This window comes from Centrocercus urophasianus, unplaced genomic scaffold (assembly GCF_019232065.1).
Source record: "Centrocercus urophasianus isolate 14NV4802_14NV808 unplaced genomic scaffold, USGS_Curo_1.0 seq_14, whole genome shotgun sequence".
Lineage (NCBI taxonomy): Eukaryota > Metazoa > Chordata > Aves > Galliformes > Phasianidae > Centrocercus > Centrocercus urophasianus.
In genome coordinates, this window is record NW_024884586.1 from 16,772,502 (window position 1) to 16,786,686 (window position 14,185).

The window sequence follows — 14,185 nt, forward strand, 5'->3', positions numbered from 1 at the left end:
CTTTTGGCAAGATCAGGATAAAGGAAAGATAATTGAGCAACAGATGATAGCTGGCTTCATTTTTTTTCTGTAAATTGTTAATTAAAAATGGGTTGAGAAAGCATTGTGTTAATACTGTAATCTTTGTGAAGAAGAAGGTCCTGTAAGTACCTTAAACCATTGTTGTTGCATGGGCCAATTCAGATTTATAATGACAAGTTGAATAAGGATATGGCAGAATCCTTCTAGTCAGCTGCTTGCTTGTGTGTAGCTGATGTCAACTTTTTAAGAAAATAATGTATAAAACCCTAGCAGTGGTCCTTCCCAATGTGTATTTCAGCTAGCTAATGAAATAAGTACAGTGCAGTGCTGTCTAACAAAATCAGTCCCAATCTCCAAATGCCACTTCTGTGGCCATGTTATTGAGATACCAGTGGTGTCTACAGATCTAGTGAGTTGTTACACATAGAAAATTCTTAGTTTTCAGATCATTTGTTGCTTCTGCATTCTGGCATGATGCTGTAGGCCACAATCTTTCAAGAATGGATGCACAGAACAAGTAGTGCCACTTGCATGTCCACAGTCTTGCAACTCAAATCTTACCTTGTGAAACTATTCTAGATGGGGGGGAAGAAATGCGCAAGGAAAAAACTGTCTATGCTTTCAAGCTTTAGCTGTTCACAGTGTGCTAAGGGCAGCAATTTTGATACTGTTTACCTGTTTATTTTTACTAGAAATTCAAAGGGATTACCGTAAATGAAAGATGAGTCTTGTCCTCTAGTCAGGCGTGTTTGAAAGAAGCCGGTGTTTGATGAGGAAAGGTGTTTTATTGTCCTTATTCTTACATTAAGAAGCTTTGTCTAACAGCAACGTCGGGCTTGTCTGACTGGCTCCATTGTGCTCGTTCTAGAGGTCAAATTCTGTAGGCTGAGGAGTGAACAGCTTCTGTGCCTATTTTAAGAATTGTGAATGTTTTTGCATTTGCTTACTTGGGCAAACAAGGTAGGCTGTTGAAGCAGTCTGAAAATCTGAGAAATCTTTTGAACTGTGCCATGTGCCACATGCACATATAGGAGCCCATGTGAGATGGAAGAGTTTCTTTTTTTCTGGGGACATCTGTATTAAATCTTGTATTATGTTTGGGAGTGTACAGAAGTGCAGCATCCACAGCACTGTGCAAATAATTGGCCTGCTGAAGTTGCTTGTCTGAACGCATGGCTTCTTTTGGTGCTTTCCAGTCTTGGATGCAGTGTGCACAAAATGACAAATGCAAATGAGCTTTCCTGGTATGTGATGTGATAGTGTCCGGGGAAAATGTGTCTTTCATTTTGCCAGCTCATGCCTGAGGACCGAGTTCCCTTGTGCCCTTGCTTTTGCTATGCACAGTGAGCCCCGTCGTCTTTCCCAGGCTGAGACTGTGCAGAGCTTGGCTGAGATGAGGAAGTTACATAGAGGGTAATGAGTGAGATCCAGTCATCCACCTTGTATGTGGTGAGTGAGTTTGGCTGTGGTATTGCCCTCAGAAAGATGTCAGTGCTCTACCGTGGTTTCACATGCTGGACGGCCATAGATCTCTGCTATGCTCCTGCCAGGCCTGTGAAAGCCTAAAGTGGTGGCAGGTGCAGCAGGGCTGTTCCTTCTGTTCACAGCACACCTTTCTTCAGTCCTGATGGCCTTCCTGAAAGCTTGTAGCTCTCGATATACTCACTAGGGTATGAAAAGGAACACACAGCTTGTTTCCCTTTAATTTCTCTGAACTCTTCTCATTTCTGTATTGCCTTGCTGCCACAAGGTGGTAATGTTGCTTTCTCTCTTTGCTTTTGTTGTCTCCTTGCAGATCTGAAATGTTTGAGTTCTTATAAACAGGGAAAAATAACCATAGCTTGAGATCCCATCCCTTCCCACTCCTAGTCGTAAATTGCAGTTTATGTACTTAGTTGTCATACATTTGTAGGCTCTTTGGTGTTTGGGGAAAGGCATGAATGGGGATCTTGGGGGGAAGTGACTGATACAGAACGCAGCCAGGACGGCCGCTCAGCTTCTTGGCTTTTGTAAGGTTTGGTAAGGATAGCTGTGGATCTCGAGGTGAAATGGATATTTTATGTAACAAGTGAATATCCTCAAGTTGAAGCTGTAAGAAACCTTGACAGCTTCACCAAATTCATCTCAAATTCTCACTCATTTCCTACTGAATCTGGAGGTACTTTACAAACTGCCTTGAAGGTTTTTGTCCCCACTTAAATGAGCGCTCATCCTTCCTCTGAAGAGTTCTATAATATGTGGCTTGTTTTTTGGATGAATGCTTGGCAAACGTTGGCTGGAGTCTGGGTCACCACCTTTTCCATGGGGCAGTTTATTTTTTTTTTTTTGTTCAAGTATACCTTGAACCATTTCCTAAATTTTTAGGCTTTTCCATAATATGCATATGTTCATGGTGTTTGCTTTTTTTTTTTTTTCTGATGTAGACAGGCATGGCTTATTCATGACTATGAGGGGATGCCTCTTACACATCTTCCGTTTCTAAATAGTAGTTATGATGTTGACTTGTGGTCGGGCTGGGCCCAGGCTGTGATTAAACTAGTTTGGCAGAGTAGGAACACCTACATTCCTGCCTGGTGATGGGAAGTGCCGTATTTAAGAAGGAAAATGTATATAGTGATTATGGAGCTCCTGCTAGAGCCTGAGCTTCTCATACGCTACTCCAGTTTTTGGTTTAATTGATCAGGCTGTTGACATTTGTGCATGTATTGACTCCTGGTAGCCTTTTCACTACGTAAAGCAGTGGATTGCTCATCACTCATATCCTATCCTTAAAAACAAACCAACCAAAATATTTCCCTGTCCCTTGTCATGGGCTTGGAATTGCCTCTCAGACATTTCCGTGCCTGAAATGTATCATCAAAATGGCTAGAGGTAGCCTAAAATTGAAGAGAAGAATGTAATGCTTCTGCCCTTGCTTTTTTTTTTTTGAAGGGAAGGAAACTGAAGCATGGGGGAACTGAAGCCTTGCCCAAACCTATCAAGTTTGTCTCACAGTAGAGAGAGAATGCATGCATACTGTATTCAACCTTGTTAAGTTCCTTAATTAACAGAAACAGCGTTGTTACTATTTTTCCTAATTGTTTACAGCAACTGTGGTTTGTTTATTCAAATATTTAATATTTATTACAGCAGTGACGTATTAAGTTCAATTAAAAAGAGGGAATGGAGCAGGAGAACAACAGTGCATTGCTGAGCTGTAGATGCAGCAGTACAATTCTGACTGCTCAGAACAAACGTCAGTGTAAATGTTTCCTTTGCCAAATCTAAACCAACAAATCTATCAGTAGATGTTGAGTGGGTTTGTCATTTGTCTGTGACCCCTAAACTCAGGCCCATCACTACTGGAAACCCTGCTAGCTTCGTGCCCTGGCACTTCTATTTTGGGTTGTTCTGTTTGAACTGATGGTGTTTAGACATCACCTTCCTGCTGGAATAAAATTTGTATTCTGAGTTCTTGCTGTGTTGTCAAGTGAAAAACAAAGCTTGGAAGACTCTGTAGGAAACACGGACTGAAGAATTTTGGCCAGACAACTGGCTTTAAGTAAGGTACACAAAGAAAAAAGATTACATAGGTCTTACAGTAGTGTTCTTTCATAGGTGTTGTGGAAAAAAGGGTTTTCTTTGCAAACTTTGTAGCCTTTGTGTATAAAATAGTAGTTTTGGAAAGGTTTGTGCTGTTTCAAGCTTGTTAAATTCCAAATACGCTTGTTACAAATAATGGTAACTAGAGATGAGTAATATCTCGGTAGTGAGTGGGATAAATGGATGTTGTTAAGGGGTTTGCAGCCAGAGCAAACTGGTTCGGGTTTGTGTTTGGGAAGAGGGACGTAAGGGGAAAAGGGCAAAACTGGAGGGTAGGAATGAGTTTTGGAAATGTTAGCTTGGATGTGCAGGAACAAAGATGACTTTGCTGGCTGTGTTGTAGATTACTGACACCCGGCTAGTGTTGTTTATTTGGCCTTTTTTAACAATGGAAAATAAAAATGGCTTTCATCATGAAAATGTTACAGCAGCCAGAACTGCTGGAGAGGCTGCAGTGGTACCCAATGGGCAGCTCTGCGCCGGCTCTGGAGGTTTTCTACCACTGTCATGCTTTGGTGTTTTTTTTCCCAGGCTGAGTGCGCTATTTGCGTAGGCAGGAAAGACTTTGTTTTGCTGAGATGTTACAAGTTTGAGCTCGTGGATATTCTGTGAGTTGTTACGTAGAATGACAAGTGAAAGATGTGTCTTCTTATTCCTCCCTCTGCCTTTGACGATTGGTTTCCTGACGAAGAATAATGTAAGGTTGCTTTGCTACTTCCTTACTGAGAATTGCTTGAGGGGAAAGAATGGTTCCTGTGCTTTGATGCTTGCAGTGACTAATGGAAGTTACTTGCTGTTGCTGAGCTTCCCACCGTACTTCAGAAAGCTGACCATGGGCAGTCTTTGCCAAATTTGGGAGAAGGCTTAAGCCTTCTTTTCTTTTTGTTGGTCTGAATTTAAATATACAGCAGTGGCTGTAGCAGATTCTTGCAGCAGCTTTGTTTGCAAATTGAGCAGGTACAAAAGCGACACTGCCTTATCAAGTGCCTTAATGGCGTTTTCTCAGCCAACCCACTTGCTTTCTCTTACCTCTTTCTTGTCAGCCAGGCCTAGAATCAAGGGTTCACCGATAGAAGAAATAGCTAAACTTCACTTTCTTTCAGTCTCAGGGAAATGAAGACTTGTTTCCCTACAGATCTCTGTTATGGAACTGTTTTATGACTTGTCTTCTTGTTTACTTGTCTTTCTGTTCCTGGATGGTAGCAAGAGAAACTGGACTGAAGTGGTTTTCCTTTATTAAAATGGAAGAGGTGCATGCTTCCAAATTGTCTTATGTTATTGCTTCTCCTGCAGGTAAGGTTTTGGTACTTGAGGTTTCTTTTTTTTTTTTTTTTTTTTTTTTTTTTTGTAGGGAGGACAGTAAGAGATGACCATGAAATAAAGATCTTTAACGCAAGTTGCTTAGAAGTTAGAAGATAACTATCTGAGAACATCATAAAAAAGCTTTCCTACAGGTCAGGAGAAGTGTGCGTGGCTTTCTTCCCTTGTAAGCTGTTCTTTGTTAGGTTGTCCATCTCCTGTGCTGTCTGCATGGGGCTTCCATGCACACTCATGCTCCCACTACAGCATCGTAGACAGCAGGTCCAGGCAGGCTCACTTGGTCTGGAAGGGTTGCTTCTGTTCACCTGTTAACCTATGTATGCTGGGTTTGCACGTGTGATATTCTGTGTAGGAGATTACTCTCAACTTACAATTAATAGTGGTCTTTGAGATGGTTAACTTCTGTAGCTCTGATTCCTCAGTCTTCTTGTCTAGCTTGAGATAAATAACGTGAACACCATGTCTGAGTTTTTTGATTGTTTTTCTTTCACCAATAAATTGTCAACAGGCTTTCAGACCTCCTGTTTCAGACCTGCTTGCTTAGGTGGAGGATTTTTGGAGCTTTCTCGAGTGTGAGGTGGATTTGGAGATGTTGATGGTATAATGTGCCTCTTTTTAATGCTAATAGGAGCCCTTAATCGTTAGATGTGCAGTCACTTACATATATTGCATGCTCATGCTCATTTTTCACGCTCTTTATGAATGCACACAGCACAGTGAGCCTGGGGACAAATTGCCCTCATCCAATTATTCGCTCCTTATTAGAGAATCTGGGCCCAAGAATTTGCAGTGGAGCGCACATTCACTCCTTGGGCCTGGAGCAAGTGGAGAGGGAGAGAGAGGGACTTGTGATGTGACTCAGTAATACAACTGTAACCAAAATAGTGATGATTTTGATTTCTCCAGTTGAGCCATTCTGGTCTGTTGAATAGCTAACATGCATTTTAAACATTTTGCGCATACATATTTAACTGATTGCGCCAAATAGCTGTGATGTAACTGACGCCCTCCCTTTCTCTTCTCAAGAAAGCACCTGCTGGAGCTGAAGTCTGTGAATAAACAGGGTTTAGTATCTGCCAGGAAACTGATTCATTTTTCTGCCCAGAATGCATTAGTATCCAATCCTTCCCCCGTCTTCATGAGGTGGGAGGGCTGGGGTAAGTGGCTGAACAGTCCTGCAGATCATCTCTTGACCCTGGGCCTTGTCATTATTTCAGCCTGCCCAAGAGCATTTTAAATGGTGATTGATGTGCAGCGGGACCTCTGTTTTCATAGACTTAGAAACCCACAGACGTAGCAGTATGGTTCTTGCCCCCTCAAGAAAGACACCTCCTCTTCAATTCCCTATGGAGCAGTGGGAGTCCTATGTAATTATCCCAGAAGCTGACGCAGACTTGTGTGCATGGTTATGCAGAGATTTTTGCTGTCCACGTAATCTGTGGCGTCGCAATCTCCCAGAACGAGGAGAATTTGGGGCATACATTATGCATGAGAGGGCAGGTAGAAGAGCCCTCAGAAGAGTAAAGCAGTCTGCAGGCTCAGGGAGTTCAGAGTGTTGGCAATCTTCTGGCCATGCTTTCAGGCCTGTTCTTCATAGCCACGATGACTATGACCTGGCCTCTGGCTTATTTCTGGTATATAATCACGTTGGTAAGAGTCTGTGTAGGAATGTTTGTCTTCAGCTTGGCTTGTCTCATCCTGAGTTGCAGTTATAAATCTGCTACTATAGAGCAAAACAGCATGTGCGGTAGCTCATGTTGTTGTATACATTTCTTCCTCTGCCCCAAGTCTTGCTATGGCATACTAAGTATAGGATTTCATTGTTTGTTTGGTTTTTTTTTTTCCTCTGAGAGTTATTGCCAAACTAATCAATGCTGTTGTAGCTGCTCTTGACCCTTTTTATGTCTGTCATGGATATGTGCTTCCTCTTGCCTGTTGAAATAACGCATTAATTGTTCCTCGGGTGCTGTGTGATGAGGACCTCTGCATAATGCTCCCTCATCTTTTGTTCTGATGCATGACCTTTGTCAGCAGGTGAAGTAATAGATTAAGAATGTGACTTTGGGTCCACTTAAGAGAATTCATCATCTTCCTCAGAGCCACTGACCTTCCCTGTGATGAGCTTAAAGGTGCTGTGTGGCTTCTGTGGCATCTGGTGGTAAGTGGAGGTTGAGTTCCTACTCAGAGAGCAAATGTGTAGTAATAACAAAATCTATGTAGTATTACCATCTAGTTAGATGGACACTGTTAAATGCAAAGCAGTTAAATGTCCTTGAAGCTGTCTGCTCCTTGCCTTGTGATTAAGAGAACTCAAATCCAAACATTTATTTCTACTGCTTGTACTTCTACCTGCAGTTCTTTATTTCCTGTAACTTCTTTTCCCTACGCTCTTTCCCCAACAGACTCATTTCCATCCTAGCTGAACACCTGACATGCTGTCTGTTTTCTAAAAAAGAAATACTTAAAACTTGTTTTCTACAGGATTCGTACACTGAGTCAGTGAAGGGAGAAAATATTTTTCACAAGAATTTCTGTCTTGTATACAACCTGCTTCTCCTTTGGAAAAATAGATTCTGATTCTCTGAGAATGCCACACTTTAATCTGGAAGGATGTCTTCTCTGTCTCCATCCATCCGTCAGAATTAGCACAAACTTTTTCCTAAGCTGACCAAAGTGTTCTACAAAGACCATGTTTGGAACATATCTGTAATTGCGTTTGTGTCTTTGCTGTCACTGTTCCCTGCTTTCCCTGAAGGAAGAAGACCCTAAGAGGCAATCACTATATTAAGTAACTCTTCTCCCGCAAAACAAACAAGCTAAAAAAAAACCACCTAAACCCCATATGACCGAAAGAGTGCCTAGTGGTGCTTAGATAACCATAAGGAGGGCAGCCACAAGCTCTTGCTCTTTATTGGGGAGGAGGAGTTGCACAACACAGATATGAACAAGGGGTTGGAGGAGCTTACTCACAGCTGTGAGACTAGGTGAGTATTTAGATTTTCATCAGTACTGACTGAGGGATATCTCTCAGATTTAGCTGGGTGTCATATCTTGCAGGAGCTTACAGCTGTCATAAGAAAAGCGTATTCTTGTTTGACCATTTCTTCACTTCTAGTCATCTGCTTGTGATCTGTCTTAATTCAGTCTTGATGCCAAGCTTGCTGTGACTAACCATAGTCATGCAAAAGTTGAAACAAGTCTGGAAATGTGAGCTTAGAGGTATCAGAGTAGATTCTGTAAAGGACTTAATTTTAGAAATCATCTTTTCAGGCAATCTTTAAGACTGCATACTGATTGCTTTTTTATTTTAAGCTTGAATATAAACTGGTGATAGCAGTAATGTTTTGCTGTTCTGCAAAGACTGAAAAATGCCTAATGGTTTCTGCATATATGACTTCGTTTGTTTTTTTGAAATTAGGCGAGACAATACAGAGTTCTATGGTGAAATAATTTGACCCTGTTCTTCAGAGAAAGGGGAAGGGGGAAAAAAATGAAACCATTGGATTGGGTTGGATTACGTTTTTGTTCATCATAGCCCCGCTTCTAATCTTCTACTGAGACTATAAGTGATCTCCAAGAATTAATTGGACTTGTTAGCAGCTAATAATGAGCCTAGGATTTGAGAGTGGGTAGCATTACTGTTGGAGAGACAGAGACCGTTCATCTGTCTTCATGCTTCAGCTTTCTTGCGTTCTGTTGATCATTAGATTCCTTTGTTATCCTCCTCTTGTTTTTAACTGTTGTTGTTTTTTTGATCATTAGGAACAGATCCATATGGACAATTACTCGAGAGAGCTGGCTGCTAGCTCTAAGTCAGAGAGCTGAGAAAGGGGTGTGGGTGTAGTGCTGTAACAGCACCTCCCAGTGAGTGGCAGGGAATGTGAAACCAGGAGAGATGTAGAGCCAGAGGAGGAAGTTCACAGAAGCTGCTAGAATTGTCAGTGTACTCCTTCAAGAGATAATTAAGAAATGCTGTCTTAGGCCCACTTCAATGCTTGAAGACTGGGGCTGTGTGAAGGGTAGGAGTGTGTGCTGCCCTTAGCGTGCTTTTTTCACTGGTTTCTTCTGGTTGTTCTTGTTTAAATGATGCACAAGCAATTGCTCACCACTCCCTGACTGATGCCCAGCTAGCCTCCAAGCAGTGGAAGAGTGTAAGATGAGCTCCCACTGCCTTCAAAACTCCTCCTGCACGATGTCATGTGGTATGGATTATCCCTCTGGCTGGTTTAAGTCAGCTGTCCTAATTCTGTTCCCACTCAACTTCCTGTGCCCTCAGCTGAGAGTGGTCTTGATTCTGTACAGCACTGTTTAGCAGCAGCTACCAACATCAGTGTGTTATCAGGATTGTTTTTCTCCTAGAAACAGAAACATGGAATCGTACCAGATACTGAAGAAAACAATTCCATCCCAGCCAGAACTAAGACACTGCTGTGCAGTAGCAGCTTAGGAGGATGAAGCTGATGAACAACCTTTTGGCTTTAAGGAAACTAAGCCTCGGTGCTGTGTGAGTGCCTTCCTTTTGGAAGGAGAGGAGAGCCCTTCCCTCTGTGTTTGGATAGAAGCACTGCTCAGTAATGTGCGTGCTGTGACAGCAAATCCAAGATTTGGTATAGAGAACTGCATATTGCTAGAATCTGTCGCTGAGAAGTTAAATTGCTGCATTTAGGTATCTTCTCAAAGCCTGCCTAGATGAATCATTTTGTCCCTAGAGGCTTTGGTGGTGATCCTCACCCCCAGAGAGTATGGCACAGTCTGGTAGTTGATGTGCTTGCAGGAGATTGCATCCTAACTTTTTTCCCCCTTGTGCTGCATCTCCTGGCATTCAGTTGCTTCAATCCTGAGAAATTTTCCTTTTTCATTTATAGCATTCAGCACATGTATGTTATCCCTCATGCTCTTAAATGAAGGCATTCAGTAACTCGGCCTTTGCTTCCTTTTCCCCTACAGTAATGATTGCTGCTGTTTGCAGCCAAAAGTGGATGGAGTGCATATAGAGTGGCAGTCTTATAGTTCTGATATCTGATGGAAAAGATGTTTGGTGAGACACCAGTGCTGATGAAAAGGCAGTTTATATCTTCTTGTAGTAGTTTTAAAAACAACAACAATAAAATGACAAAGAACTGCAATCCCCCTCCTCTGTATTTAGCAAGCTGGGCCAGAAGCATCTCCCAGGGTGAGCAGAGTTAATTCTCATCATCGTGGCAGTGACTGACAACCTGGAGGATGATAATGTGTGATTTTTCCTGGTGAGCGGGGGAAGAGAGTGGAAATTGCAGTTTTTCTGCTAATTGTACTTTAGATGTCATTTGTGACAATTTCATATTGTCTAGACGGAGACAGTGGAGCAGTTACTTGTACGAAGCCTGGTGTTAGCCTGTTATATATCTGGGTAGCAAAAATTGGGAGCTGGGGGGGGGGGGGGCGGGGCAGCAAGGAGGAGAGGAAGAGGGTTCTGTAAGCTCCGGAAAGGATTTGAGTGTCAGGCATCATCTACTGAAACGTTTCCAAAGGAGGTGCAAGAGATGTGTATTTTTGTTCTCTCTTCTCATGCTTCTCTGCTGGAAACGGACATTTAGTGGCTAGCGCTGTCTTGCGTCTGCTGCTATTTGTCTGTGTGTTGTCTTTACCCTCCTTAATAAAATTACTAGTAACTTAAGTAGTGTATACTTTGGTAGGCTATTGGGCTATGTTAGACTCTGGGCTTACTTAAAACATGCACTCTGTGCCCGTTTTGGGACTTAGGATGGCAAAAACTGCAAATGCAGCATCTAAGTCTACTGTAGAATGCAACATGAGTGTTTAAAAACATTCATCTGCTCCTTCCTTGGGGACAGTAGGTTGCACTGTCTGTATCAAATTAGACATGTTATTGATGATTGTAGCAGTGTATCTATTATTGGACCTGTTTGTCAGTAGAAGATGCATTCAAATCTGTAACTTGAGCCTCAGGAGCTTAGTCTAGAATGAGTTAATTAAGTAAGAGATGTTATGTGTGTTCAGTACTCAGGTTTTAGTACAGAGTTTGTTATTCTTGGGAGCATTAAGTGCAGAGATCCATCTGGATCTCAGGAGATTGTACTTTGCCTCTTTTGTTTTGCTTTTTTTCCTACCATATATATTGATTTCCACCTGTTTGTTGCTCTTAGTAATTTGAGAGGGCACAGTTGTAGGATAATTAAGAATCCACAACATTTAGCAGTTTCTTAGCAGCATTATCTTTGCCCATGTGGTTTCAGTGCGGCCCTACTAAGTGGCTTGTGTACTTTGCTATGATGTAGTGCAGGAGGTGTCTTTGGTGCTGGCAGACTTGGAAGACTCTTGAAGGACTGTGTTAACTGAGACTGTTCAACTCTGCACAGTCTCAGAGTGCGTCCTATGGATGGCACTTAATGAAGTGTATCTGGCATCCCTCAACAGCTCGTGTTGCTTCATGTTGCAAGCTGACGAGGTAAAATCACATAGCTGTGAAGACTATAGGAAGTCTGTTTACCTGGATAATTGGGTGTTGCGTATCAGTCTGTGGCTCAGTCAATTGCTGGTTTATGTTTTACTTGAAGTAACACTTAATGGTTTTCATTGGAGATGATGATTACCTTGCAAAGCAAGGCTCTTCCTATTTTATTTCAAGAATCAGATAGGGTCTAAACTCTGTTTCCAAGCAGAGAGCCTCTTGGCATGACTCTCCCAAGGTACTGTGTGCCTTGCTGCTGCTTCCTGTTCAAAGCTCCACAGTTGGCATGCATGGGACTGCTGTCACTGCAGGGCAAAGCATGGCTCCTGTAGCTCCTTCTAAAAGAGATTGCTCTAAGCCTCCCCTTGCACACCAGATGCTGGGCTGTGGGGTGTGTGATGCTGCGTGGGCTGGATGTGGGCTGTGGGACACTGTTCGTCTTGCTGCACGTTTGGGCCTGGCACACGGAACAAGGAAATCTTCCTGGTTTTGCTGTTTTGTTTGAAGCATCATTTGTAGAACATTAAGCTATTTGTGCAGACTTAGAATAAACTGCTCTGGGTTTTGGAGAGCAGTGCTTGTGCAGAGATTAGACAGGGCTGGTCATAGGATGCTTGCAGGCTGCTGAGTTTGGAGAGCTGTGTGTGTTTGGAGAGCTGTGGGCAAGCAGCCCATGAAAACAGACAAGAAAAATCACACTGAAACAAAGCCATTGCAGGTATCAGTTCTGCTCATGACAAATCATCCAATCATCCATTTTTGTCTTTCAGAAGTAATAAAAGCTGCTTATTTGTGTTGGGTTGCAGTGGTTGTAGGTCTACTGTGTAAAACCGTTGTACCATTAATTCTGGATTGGCTGCTTTTGCATGTATGGACTTCTGTACTTGGAGCAGGAGAGAGATTTTGGTGAGCCAGGATTAAAGTACTGTAACTTTCTGGGGAGCCATGGGATTTGCAATATCTAGCAGTGTTAAGGGTGAGAGGTTTAGATTCAGTGACCTGGGGAAATAATTCATTTCAATAAGAGATTTAATAACTATTCTTGAATAAGACAGATAATGTCTAGACAGCTTTGTGCCAGAGTGAACAGGATTCTTTACCACCTGTGAAGTCCCAGTACTTTGCAGCATGCACTGAGTCTTTGGAGCCAGGGCATGCCAAGTAACTGGAGCGATGTTGTGCTTCTCTATGTGTTTAGATTTAAAATTTAAAACTAAGATTTTATTCATTTATTTAATCCTGGAAGGCAATCCAGATCTGTCTTGTGATTTTGAATGGAGGAGGGGTAAGTCTGCCACTGGGAAAAATGTGTCATTTGCAGTCCTGCTGTGCTTACCTGAGAAATTCTGGGTAGGCTTGTGCTCTCAGTATCTCTGTTCTCTTGTGATATTATGACTTGCTGTCCAGAAGTGGGAAGTTGGATGTGGATCTGGTCCACCATCTTGCTTCCTGTGTTGACGTTTGGTGTCCTGCATTGCAGACGCTAACTGCGAAGGAGGAATGTGAGGTTAAGACTGATAGATTCAGACCTTTCTCACCAAGTGTGTGGGGGGTGAATCTGAAATCTGAAAACAGATGTGGTGTCGGATCTCTTTGACTTTCAAACCATAACAATTTTAATTTGATTTACAATGACTGGAAAACAGAATTTAGAGCAGGAGCTCCAAGGCAGAAAGACTTGAAAGGAAACTCCGACGCCTTATAAACTCTAGTAGTTGATTTTTCCACTCTCCCCACCTGCTCAAAATCTTCTCTCTTGTGTTAATGTAATGGCTGCAGCAGGCTCGACTGAGTCAGCTTTGAAACAATGTCATCCTCCGCTTTGTGGCAAGAAGCTTCATAGAGGTGCACGTAGAAGCTGTGGTGGAGGACATGTTCCTGTTATATGCTTTGATTCTACTGCCTTCATGACTCAGACTTCCTTCTCACATATTCAAGCTGTCTGGCTGCATTTGCATACATTTACTTCTTGAGTGAATATTTGGTATTTCTCCCAGTGACTGATTAAGATACAGAGGAAATGAACACTTTTGTGTCCAAAAGCCTCCTCCTGAGCCCTGAGTCTAAGACTGAATATCTTATTGTGAATATTTGCCAACAGTGCCCTTAGTCTCTGTTGTGAACTGCGTCCTATGCTCGTTAGCTAGTTTTGTGGATCTGGCAAATTGGGATAGCTTGTCTCCAGAGCAGAAATAACATCTGCATTCTTCTCTTGAAATTTGGTAGCTGGTTTGGGATGACTCTTCTTACTTGAGGTATTCTTTCTTTTGTATGATGAAGATGTTACTGTTTTTGTAGCTGTGTGGCAAAAACACGTCATCAGTCACTGATTTAGTGTGTGGCAGAATTCTCTGCACCAATGGTGGAAATAGTTCGAAGAGGCTTTAGAAAGTAGGACGTAAGCAGGAGAGACTTCATAGGAGGACTTCAATTTTTTTTTATTTTTTTTTAAATTTTATTTTTAGGAGGTTGCTGGAGTCTTCCCTCATTTCGTTATCTCGCTATGATGGAGCAGGGTCCCGGGAACATCCAATCTATCCAGATCCAGCCAGGTAAGAGCTAAACGCAATTTGAAGGCATTTTAGTTTCATGGACAAAAATACACATATCCCTGAACCCTTTGGGAGTGATCCTAGTATAGGTCCCATCTCCTCCCTACTGACTAGCTATAGAGACAAAGCTCAAACTGAATGTGAAAAAGTCATTAGGCCTTGAGGTGAATGAGGAAATGAGAAGGAAATTGCTGTTGAGGTAAGCACATAAAGATTCCTGAAATCATTTGAGATGGAGAACACTAGGTGGCAAACAGAT

At 42.3% G+C, this 14,185-nt stretch overlaps 1 protein-coding gene across 3 annotated transcripts in view; it reads left to right on the forward strand.

Annotated features, from left to right (window-relative positions):
* The window catches only part of AMBRA1 (autophagy and beclin 1 regulator 1), a 125,271-nt gene that overhangs the window by 18,063 nt on the left and 93,023 nt on the right, over positions 1–14,185 (forward strand). For all 3 annotated transcript variants that reach the window (XM_042813721.1, XM_042813723.1, XM_042813724.1), the window contains one exon: positions 13,840–13,926. In XM_042813721.1, coding sequence (XP_042669655.1) covers positions 13,840–13,926 — 87 coding nt within the window. The remainder of the gene's footprint in view (positions 1–13,839; positions 13,927–14,185) is intronic.